We start from the raw sequence: 12236 nt of genomic DNA, 5'->3' as shown, positions 1-12236 counted from the left end.
GATAGCAGCTCTAGGAAACTAACACAGAGCTAGTGTACTAGGTACTGGGAATTCACCGGTAAATAAGACAAAAGTCATTCATGTCCCCATGGGCTGCTAATCATCTTTGGATATTTCCAGAGTTGATTTAAAAAAATATTTTTACGCAATATTTTTTATTTGGAAGGCCTTTTTCCTTTTGCAGCATCCTAAGAAATTGCAGCTGCTGAAATGGCAGCCAAAATTTGGAAATGTGGCCTTGTGGGGAGTTCATTCGATGAGGCACCTAATAAGTTTGCAATTCACTTATTAATAAGTAGTTTTTAAGAGAAAATCCTGCAAAAAGTCCTGTTGAGTCCCTAAACAGTAACACACGCACACACACACACACACACCCACCCCTATGTGTACACACACTCCACTCTACTTCATCCACTTTCTTAATTCAGAAATGCTTTATCTCAGGAATCAGCTAGATTTTTCCCAGTCAATGATTTCAACAGTGACCCCGAGAATTGAGCTGATGACTTCTGGATCCCTTGTGATTAGCATTGATTAGGGAAAAATGATTTGGCGCTACCAAGGCTATAATTTTCTCCCATTATGGAACCATTAATTTGACTACATTACCATCTTCCTCTGGAAATGGTCTCTCAGAATTGCCTGTCTCTTCTCCCACAGTAAGAATCCTAGCCTACATCTTATTCAGACTAAACAGAGTACCTAACATCCTCCCATATATTATTCATCTTAGGGATTTTCCTTTCTCCCCTTTATCTACAAACAGTTGGCTTTATTTTTATATTCTTTGTGGTGTTTTAGAATATTGTGCCTTTTGAATGAAGACTTACTTTATTATGTGAATGGCTTCAGGGATACAGATTTTTAAAGTTTTCAATTCTGACATCTTAATTGCTTCTGGAATGTGAGTAATACTTTAAAACACATTGTTTCCCAGATGATAAGAACCTAACATTGAAAAAAATATTAATTGAAAACATGACTCCTGGGGGCCAGCCCTTTGACCTAGCAGTTAAGTTAGGTGTGCTCCACTTTGGCAGCCTGGGTTTGTGGGTTTGGATCCCAGGCTTGGACCTACACCACTCATCAGACATGCTGTGGCAGTGACCCACATATAAAGTAGGGGAAGACTGGTACAGATGTTAGCTCAGGGCTGATCTTCCTCAGCAAAAATAAAAAAGGACTCCAGGCAAAGTTTACATGGAAATTTTCTCCAATATTTTTGCAAATTTTCTGTAAGTTTGAAATTATTTAAAAGTAAAAAAAAAAAGACTTCAAAACATATCTGTTTAATGTTTATTTTTCCTTTCTAATTTCCCTTTGGGTTCAGAATTGAAGTCAAAGTAATCAAGGTCAACCTGATGACTAAATAAAGGCAGTGCCCCCTCCACGACATGATTTCAGAGGCGCTGGGAGAGCCTTTGGAGAGGACATCTGTATTTATGCCTAACTAGAGTAGCTTCTCACATATTCTAGTAGCAGAGCTTTGATTTTCCTTGTAAATCACCGCTTCTCCGTTCTCAGCCCATCCTCATGTGCGCAGTGCTTGACTGGAAAAGTGACTTCAGGCCCAACTCAGACCAGTGAGACACAATTCTGTTTCTTGATTGAAACTATTGGGAAAAATACTTTGGTCATCTTGACTCAGTGTGGAAAAACCATACTTAAATAGAGTTAATGCAGAGGGAAGTAAAACTGAGAGATGGAGAAAAATCAAGCCCTGCTGATATTGTGTGAGATCCTAGTTATCCCCAAAGCTGCTGCTTTTTCAGTTTCAATTAGCCTGAAAAGTCTCTCCTCTTTTTTTCTTTCTTTTTTTTTTTTTTGGCTTAAATTAATTTGAATTGGATTTCTCTCAGTTACAAACAGAGAAAGTAAAAATTAGCTTGGACTGAGAAAGGAAAATCTGCCTGGCCATTCATCAGGCTGGAACAACAGACTCAGATCCAGCCAGCTCTGCAAACTTAACAGGAAACATTCTTTCTCCCAAGGACACACTTCAGCTCTAAAGTGTCATGATAACGCCCTCCTTGAGTGACCATGGCTATTTGAAATTCTATCAGTAAGAATGAACAGCCCACTCTTGCACGCAGGATCTAAGTCACTTTGACACAGGAAAGCAGCTTCAATTCACAACCTGGGATCAGAGCTTCAAATAAAGGAGTTTCTGCACACAACATTCCACAGCTGTCTTAACTTGCTAGGGCCACGGGAAGTGGGACCCTGGGTCTGCTTTGCAGTCCACACTCTTGGTGCTCAGAGGGAACCAGTGACTTTGTGAACAGCGTGGTGGCTGTCACTGAAATTAAGTTCTGTCCTGAGCCCAAAGATGAGAGAGAGAGAGGGACAGAAAGAGAGAGCTGTATCTAAGTGTTGAATGAGATTTTCACTCCTAATCTCGGGTAGTTATGGGGACACAAGAGCCCCTCTATTAAAATGCAACATAAAGGGAGGAGAAACATTTCCTTACCTAGCTTCGCTTGGCCACAGACCATTCACCTCTTTGACATTTGAAGATTTGCCTTTGCAGTGATGCTCAACAGAGGATAACAGTGCTCCTGGGCAGACTGCTGGGTCTGGTGGAGAAGGAGCAAAGACTGGACCAAAGTGAGCAGCAAGATGGGAAAGCAGCATCAGGCAGCAGCCAGAGGCCATGTAATTTTTTATTAAGCACACAGGAAACATCTTCTGGGGACTCAAGAAAGTGTAAGGGAGGGGAGAGTCTTCCCAAAGGGTGTGTGAGCAGAGGCCTTGTGTGGAAGCGAGAGTCTGTGGAATTCTAACGTCTTCATGCCACCCCGCTTGTATCTATGAGCAGATGAGGAATGGAAAATCTAACAAAAGATTTTGTTGAAGCTCAAAATGTAATTCTTCCTGCACCCTTTCTCAGCTCCTTTTAAATAAATGCCTCATAAGCCAAGTTCCCCTGGGTAAATATTCTTCGCAAAGATTTACTGTTGACATTACAGCTAAGAGACAGCGTCTTTCTGCACTTGGAGAGAATGCCATGCAGTGTATTTCCCCCTAAATCTCCCATTATCTGTATTTCTCCAAGGAATTCAGGAGATGGAGGATACTGCCTCGTACTTTTTGAACCCTTGTTGCACCTGAAAGTGCTCAGCATGTGTATGACATTTATCAAACACTTGTCCACCATTCAATTGGGTCACAACTAGTCGCAATTCCATTTCATTGTTTCCAAACATGTTTTAATAACTGCCATTTCCTGGGGATATAGAAATAGCTAAGATGTACCTCTTACCTTCAAAGCTTAAATCAAAGATGAATAATCTTATAGTCCAATGAGGAAAGGATTATTGGCTCTAAATTAATATTTTCTGCCTTTTCCCCATGCCAAAACTGAAACCAGTCTGCAGGCACATTTTTTTCCCCCCAAAATAAAAGAGCACAATTTAATAATAGCTGAGCAGTTGTGTTGAGGCAAAAGATTTTTTCTTAATTATTTCTCGGTAAAACCCCAGGAGGTCAAGCTTACATGTTCCTATGAGGAAAAAAGTGGGAGGGGAGGATAAGCATTCTGCCAAAGAGTGCTTCAGGAACTGCCAGCATTGGCGTTCTCCACCATCCTCCCCTCCCTGGTGCCTGGGGCACTACCTCCCACTTTCTGGAATTTATTGTGTTTTAATGTGGTTGACCTTTGCCTAATAGCTCCAGCCGTTTCCAGGAATATTTCTATCCACAGGACTAAAGGACAAATATGGTAGAAGGTGCCTAGTTGCACTTAGGTTCACTTCTTGCCACTTAATTCCAGCGTGGCCATCATTATGGCTCATTACTAAAGATGTGTATTGAACTACATGTTGAGAGCCAATATTGAAACCTTCCATCATGCCACAGTATTACTTTCCACTTAAAAAGAAATATTTCCTCCAATTCCAGATGACGCTTTTGCTCCTTTGATCTAAGAAGAGTCCCCATTTTTGCACTACATAAAGGTGGCACTTCTTTACTTTATGGAGTCTGCTTCACCTTATGAGGTCAGCCTCTCCTGTCAAGAAAAAGCAGTTTCATCTGAAGCCCTGGAGGTGAGGGGAGGAAGGCAAGGGAAGGAGCCTCTGCTTTTACTGGTTTAGAGTCAGGTAGAATGTGGCTGCCAAGCTTGTACACAGCGTCCTGCACACGGTGACAGGGAACGTGGCAGGGAGAGGGAGGGAATCCACTCTTGGTTATATGGGGCTGTGACCAACCTACCGCCCGTTATACTTGCTGTAGAAATTGTCCTTTTCTTCTTAGGCTTTCAGCAATAACTGTGTTCAAACAGTTTTACTATCTGGGAATATTACTTTGAAAAGGTCATTGAGAATAAATTGATGTTTGTTTGTTTGGAGGACAAACTGGTGCCACCTGTTAGCTCTAGTGAGAAACTACCAAAGATGTACTCATCCATTTTCCTAAGGAACATCTTAGAAATGTTTTGTCATGCTTAGCAGGGAGCCTGCTATATAATAGGCTTTTGGCAAATGTTTGCTGAATAACTGAATAAACGAGTAATGGCTCTGATGAAACTACAGCAGTGTTATGTCAAGGACAGAGATATGACGATGTAGAGTATTATTTGCAGATATGCAATTTTTCATAAGTGTAGAAATCCTCACAGCTTTATAAAGAGAAATCTAATGTCATAAACTTCCTAGTGTATGTAACAAGCAGAGCTTTTTGGGACACTTAGGTCCAAGTTCAACCCCAAAGATGATCTTGGACTACATTCTTTTGTTGGATTATCTTTATAATACTATTACAATGCTTAAATTTTGTCTTAAGGCTGATTTGAACCCCATCATGTAGGATTTATTTGGTGAAATACAGAGGCAATTTCATTTCTGAAACAGTGTTTCATGCATTGGGCATAGTAGAGATTCAGCAAAAGTAGATTTTCTTCATCCTAAGCTTTTGACCTCAAGATGGTATTTTACAATATTAATATACTCTATTAACATAATAGCACTATGTTGAAATTGGCCTTCTTTGTGGTATATAAGAAGCTAAAATATCAGACTTTGGAGATACCTAATTTTGATGTAATGGTAGCACTCATGGCATTATCTTTATTGGTGGAGAATATCTTCTTTCACAGAGGAGATCCTAATATGATGATTCATATTTTTAAAAAAGAATTATATTTTCTGATGCCCTGAGTCATGTCCTATTTAAGAGATCCACTTTTGGGCTTCTAATGAAGCACTGATGAATTTGAAATAAAAGAATAAAGATAACTGGTACCAGGACTTTATTAGGCATTTCACTGGATACAAAGAAACTTTTTTTACGTTAAGAACACAATCTTATCAAAAAAATTCACATTTGCTAAACAGAACTGTAGGCATGTATTTTATTTACACCACATTTATTAAAGTATCAATGACCAGATCCTAAAAAGAGAAGGCACAGATCTGTCTCCCTCTGGTGAATTTCCGGTGTCTTAATGAAGGAAATGTCACCAGCTCTGCAAATTCCCATCCTTTAGAAATGAAGCAAATCAACACAAATGTGTGCAATCAGGGACCATGAGATGGAAGTGTTACATTAAGGGATGTGGATTTTCTTATCACTTATAGGAATTTCGAGAGAGGAGGTAGGTACCAAAAGTGTTCCATAACTCAGTCCACATTCAGACTACATCAAGGATTCACTGTTGAAAACAACAGTATTTGAAAACTCTATTTAGGAATTCTGACACGGTTCTGTTCTCCAAAAACTGTTCTAGAAACTGGTCTCAGATCTCACTGTTACTCTGGGGTGTCCTGGGTTTCCAATTCCTCAGAAAAAGTGCTGGTTTTTATAATTTGCTTTGGCAAGTCTGTCTGTCAGGTGCTAGCTTCATTGTCAGGGTCCATATGCTGTCCCCTGTCTGCTGCCCAACTGCCACCCAACCCCTTGAGGAGGTACTGACAGGGCTGTGTCGACACCTCAGACTCTTCTCTCTTCTGGTGGTCAAGAAAGTTCCTTTTTATGTCAATTTTCTGCAATTCCATAGATGGCCAGTTCTAATTGGATAAAAATAATTTGTGGTAAGGTGTTAATGAGGGGAGTAATGGATTCTTTTGTTACTTCTCTGAAAGAAAAAGAAATTGAATTTTAAAGGAGGTCCTGGTACTGAGTTTGAAGGTGCTTCCACTTTCTAGGGGCGTTTTTAACATGTAGGTGTGTTTTTGGTCGTCTCAATTCCTAGGAAATGTTATTTAAGGGATTAACGGGCGAGACTCTTGACTTCGCAACAGGCCGGTGAAGGGAAATTTTGAAGGTGGTGGTGTTAATCTTATAGAGGTACTTGCTTGACTGTTCCATCTACACTTCAGTTGGCCCTTCATAAAGCATCTGTGGGACTTAGCGTGGACCAACATTTTCCTTCAAGAAGGGTATTAGGACTATAGATTTCTATGAGGTATCTTAACATAGATTATGGAAAGAGGTAAGATCTCACCCCTTATAGGTAGCCCAGCTGAAAAGAGAGAGGCAGGATGGGTAGGGTTGCCAGATTAGAAAAAAATACAGGACACACCCAGTTAAATTCGAATTTCAGATAAACAGTAAATAATTTTTTGGTATAAGTCTGTCTCGTGAAATATTTGGGAAGTACTTATACTAAAAGATATTCATTGCTTACCTGAAATTCCAATTTCATGGAGCATCCTGTGTTTCACCTGGCAACCTTAAGTATAGAAAAAAAATAATTGAGGATAGAGAAAGAGGGGAAATAAGAAGATTGATTAATATTCCATAACCAGATGCCAGGCCCAAGGAAGATTCCAGAGTTTTGCTTCGAGCATGACAACCTGTGCACACTCTCAAATTAGTCATGAGTTTTCTATAGCTGGATTCCATGGAAGCAGATAACAAAAGTTTGAAAGAGTGTTGCACGCTTAGTTTTTGAGAAGGGAACCAGATTGGGACCACCTAATCTTGATGGGTCTTTAGTGACTCTTACAGAGCCAAGGCAGTTCATGTTGCTTGAGAAGATGCAACTTTCAAAGAGTAATGGTTTGGAGAAACAATCTTTCATGGAAAACTTATCCTTACAAGCAAAATAGGTTCCATGTTTGGAAGAACAGCTTTAGAAATAGGCTGGTTCTGTTGCTGATGGAAATGAATGTGAATTTAGTCTCTGCATGATAATGAAGTTAATAAATTAACTGACATTTGGAACTTTTGAGAAGCATCAGATGCTCCACAGCTGAACTATTTGTTCATAGGAACTCAGATAAATCCTTAAGCACATTCCTCATATGACTTTTTTAAAGCTCATCATTAACGAAAACATAATTTCTCTTTAAATTTTAATCCCAAATTGCAGCAACAACAAAAAATGGCAATGAATTAAGGCTGGTCATAATGTGCCCTTTTTCTTTAGGATAAGTTTGATTTTTGATAGCATACAATATGCTAACTGACACACACGTCACATGGAAGCACATAGTTTTGACTCATACAAGTACACATGTAGAACTGATGCCTGCAAAATAGTGTCACGAATGAAATAAAAATTACACAATTTTCAACAGATTCAATCAACACGTTTTACAAATTCTACCGAATATTTTATCGTTGTCATAGGGAAAACAAATAATTTAGAGCATCATTTAAAACTGAATGTAACACAGGAGCCACCAATAAGTTATGGCAAATATAGCATTTACACCATTGTGTCACAGAAATCTAGTTGAAAAGACTAAAGTGCTGTAAAATAAAACACTTTTAAAACCTTGTATAGCATATCCTGAGGGACACCGTGCATTATTTTCTGCTAGCAATTCAAAATGCGAGCACTCTACCTATGGAGCTCTCATTTGGATGAGCAACCAAAGGTTAGAAAATTGTGTCATCGAAACTGTAAAACTGTAGAACTGAAAAACTCAGGAAACATTTCCTGAGACTTTCAATTTCCAGTCTGGAATCCTAACAGGGGAGAACCTGAACAGGGAAACTTGGCTAAAATATGTAAGAACCTCAATGAAATAAAAACAACTTTAAGTGAAGATGCGTATTTGCTTGTAATTTATGTTCAAATCCGTCTTCAATTCTCCAACTTGAAGTGTAATTGACAATGTAGTTAGACCATTACTGCTAGGTGTTTCTTACTTATGATGGTTTCATTTTTCATTGGTTTTCTGGGGGTTTTTCTTCTCTTAAATATTTAAATATTTGAATTACGTTTATGCGTACTAATGTAGGAGATATTGATTGTAAGAGTTAAAATGACAATAGAATCAGATTGATTGCTTAGAGTGCAGTTTCAACTTGAATAATGTGTATGTGTGTGAGATGTGCATGCTGCGTGTGTGTGTATATGTGTGTGTGTTTGCATGTGTGTACAGACACAGGCACATGCATGCAAACACTTTATGCTCTAATACATTCATAGTAGGTGGCCCTCCATGAAAAGTGACTTATCCCAGTATGGCTGAAAGTGAATATTGAGGTCATCATATAGAATATCCTAAGGCTTTTAAAAGATGCCTCCTCATTCTCTGCATTCACATGATTGTGTTGTAATAAGGGAGACATAAATGATAATGGCAGGAGTCTTCACCATATTAGTCCTTCAAAATTGCAGACAGGAAAGGAAACCAAGAAATGATACTCTTTGCATATTTTCCCTCCTTCAACCCACTTCTTTGATTTCCTGCTGTAGATTGGGTAAAAGTTAGATTTTGTTTCTGTTTTTTGCCTTACAAGACTTGTTGTGTAAAGTCTTGAGAAACAAGCAAAAGAAAAAGTGCACCAAGATGTGTCTCCTACCATCTTGGGGCCTATGTGTAGCCCTTGTGCTCCTGGCTTTCTGGAAAGACAATGCCCAGCTAAGACAAAGGAGCATAGGCTCAGGGTAAGCTCTGATTGCATATCACAGTCCTCACCCCCATCGCTTTATGTAAAGTCCACAGCCTGTTCCCTAAGTGTGCTTCAGGGCAGGGCCAATGGACAGGAGACAGCCGATGGCACCTTCTCTTCATTCGTCTTTCAAAGGAATCCCTCTTAGTGAACTCTCCCTCCAGCTGGAGGACCCATGGTTCACTTCCGCCTGATCCCTCCTCTAGAAATTAAGGCAAATCCATTTACTCTCAGTGCCTGCTACATAGGTACTGCATGTCCACATGAAAACCACAACATTGGCTCAAAAGTATCTTCTGTCAACAAGGTTTCTATGTGCATATAATTAACAGCAATTAAAAGCTTTCTCCAGTTAAGAAACTGCACAATTAGTCTAATGCTTCAGCGTGTTTGTTTTTTCCAGCACCCGAATGACAAGGCTAATTCTAAGCAAATATTATAAGAAAGCATCTAAGTTCAAGAAAATACAACATAGTTACCTCTATATTTAATTCACTTTTCATTAATATGTTCAACGATCTGTTGTCTGTCATATTTATAAGTTAAATCCTTGAATCACTGCAAGTGTGCTTGGCTAAAGATCCTCCTGAAGGATGAATAATGAATAGTCAGAGAGATAATCTGCCCAAAAAGCAAATTTACAGGACATAAATTTCAATAATCCATAGTCTTTTAAAAAGGATTCATATTCAATGGCACATAAAGAGCACAGGAAAGAGATAGAAAGACAAGAAAATTGCAAGAGGAGAGAAAGCAGAAAGAAACCTATACTTGTAAATAATTAATTCCAAAGCTACAGTATTTTTACAAAAATATTTTGGTCAGCTACTCTACTTTCAAAGGTCTTATAACTCTTTTTTATACATTGTTAAGAGTTTCAGTCTTAAAATTAAATTGTTTAATATTATCAATGTTTTTACTTGAAAAGAAGAATTGTGACTGTGTTTGTCCAGGTCTGTGTGTGGTTGTGTGTATTTGTGTCTGTCTGCCTGCAGGAGTGGGCATACATTGGTATATTGTGTGTGGCGAGACATCTACACACAACTGGAATGTAGAACATATCTTTTGCATGTGTGTGCAAGATACTTGATCTACCAAGCATACCTATACACGTTCCATAAACATTCTCTTCAGTATAAACAATTTCTATCCTCTCCCTGCAGTTGCTAATAAACACTATTTTCTGATAATGAGTATTATAATCCTGTAATCAACTCTGATTATTTATAATCTTGACATACATAATCTTGGAATCAACTCCGTTACCGAGGTCTAAGAAATCAAATCACATGTCTTACATTTAAATTAATTAAAAGCTGAGGCCATGCTTTTATTTCTCTATGGCCCCACTTTACACGGACTGTATTTTCTCAGGAAACTATTAAGGTGTGATTATTTCTAAACATGAAGATAAAATAATTCATAATTGTAGGAATTTCAGCAAATTTTGTAGATTTTTTTAAGTGCCTCAGAATATTCCTGTGAGGCATGTAGATAAGGGTTATTGTGCTCTTTTAAGATTATTTCAGAGTTGTTTAATATCACAAAGGTGACAAGGAGGAAGCAATGCTCAAAGTTGTGTTATCATTTTTCTTCCCTGTAGACCTGGGCTGTCAAATCTTGGCCAAAAAACTTCCTGTGACACTTTTGCCCTGCCTAAATCTCGACCCTAGTGTAGGATGGAACCCAGAAGTGATGAGTCAGTGCTGATTTTCAGTAAATCTGCCCAAATCACATGTATTTAAGAATCTCCTAAAGATTCACGGATCCTTGAGATTTTATGGACATAATTTCAAAAAGATTGCTCTAACTCTTTCTGCCACCCTTCCTCCTTCCTCAACTTCAAGTAAAAAACTAGAATCAAAGCTTCTTGAAATATGTTCCTCAAAATCTGAGATTTTGAATTACATATTAGGAAATTCCACTTTGGTAGGAAAGCTTGCACAGACTTTCATTGCTTTCTCTTCTGCTTTTCTTTTAATCAGGAAAATTGTTAGGAGAGCTTTTCTAAGAGTTCTTTTCAGAGTTTTCTGATTTTAACACGTGTGATAATTACTCATTTACTGAGCATTTTCAGGGTAACATTATTTCAGAGATTCCTGAATTAAAATGGCATCTATCCCCCCCGCCCCCGCCATTTTTCACTATGGAGTTGGCACTAATAGTTCTTCAAAAGAAATTTTTACTCTATATTTATAGCTGCCTTAAATAGAAATACCATGAAACACTATTATTTTCATATAACACAAAAATCACTGATTATAGCCTCCAATATTACTGATGCAGGGAAACTTATTTGATGCGTATTTTCTATGACCAAAAGTTAGCAATGATTACCCAATTGCGGATGACTACAGACTATTATACCAAGTCCCACAAAACAGATAAATTTCAGTACAACAATGAAATACATGTTATGTTGGGCATTCAATTGTTTTGAGTCCCATACAGCATCTGATTAAAAAGAGCGAGCGAGAGAGGGAACGGAAAGTTCAGGTTAGAGGGTAAAGACAGTAGAGGAGTCCTAGGTTGAAATCAGAAACGCAATCAACAAAACACTCATCAGTTATATGTTACAAAGACTAATTTTGGAAAACAAAATTCACCAGTCTTTTTTTATCCCTAACACTAGAAGTAGAGTTTACTCATCAAATGGGAAATGAAGTATTTATACTAATGCAGACTATGATAACAATCACTGAAGAAATGGTTTCCCCTTTTTCCCACCCACTACAAGCCCTAATACCCTCAGAGACTCAGTGGAATAGGAAAATCAGAGTGTTTATAGATAATATGCCTAATACGATGAGTCTTCTTTGTCTTATTCATGAACACTCCAAATGGTGCTATCAAGTGTTGGCTTCTCCTTCATCAAAGACATAGTTGAGCTTTATGACGGTGCTGATGAAATCACCAAGTTCTACAAAATCGGCAGTGACAATATTGATGCCACTCTCTCCTGGCTTCTGTGTGCGGACCCACTGCATCATGGCAGGAAGAGCCCTGAGAAAGGAAAGAAAAAGAGAAGTCACAGAAGGTAAGATATTATTTTTCAAGCTCAGGCTTCCCATTAGTTTTCCACCTTACTAAAATAAATGTCCCAATTATAGGTACAGAATGGAGAAAAAAATGCTAAATGGACAATGGTAAATTCTTAACCTCTGAAGAGATGTTGCAGGAGAAATATTCACTATATTGGTCTATAATGGACTCTGCAGCTTTGGAGATCTCAGATGCTATGAGAGTTCATAGTGAAGCTTCTCCACTAAGAAAACAACATCCTTGCACTTATATTCTGGTTTAGCACGATACAATTGCAAAACTTGCAAAGCTATGGGGCGGTAAGATCATAGATGAATACAGGCACTTAGCCAACATTTATTATGAAC

General features: G+C 38.3%; 1 protein-coding gene across 1 annotated transcript in view; it reads right to left on the bottom strand.

Annotated features, from left to right (window-relative positions):
- Positions 1 to 5231: 5231 nt before the first annotated feature.
- Positions 5232 to 12236, bottom strand: part of PLCXD3 (phosphatidylinositol specific phospholipase C X domain containing 3) — a 168378-nt gene continuing 161373 nt past the window's right edge. Inside the window, exon 3 of the mRNA XM_001498846.5 lies at positions 5232 to 11850. Coding sequence (XP_001498896.1) covers positions 11697 to 11850 — 154 coding nt within the window. The 3' untranslated portion in view covers positions 5232 to 11696. The remainder of the gene's footprint in view (positions 11851 to 12236) is intronic.

Source organism: Equus caballus, chromosome 21 (assembly GCF_041296265.1).
Source record: "Equus caballus isolate H_3958 breed thoroughbred chromosome 21, TB-T2T, whole genome shotgun sequence".
NCBI lineage: Eukaryota > Metazoa > Chordata > Mammalia > Perissodactyla > Equidae > Equus > Equus caballus.
This window is presented reverse-complemented; position numbering and strand designations above follow the sequence as displayed.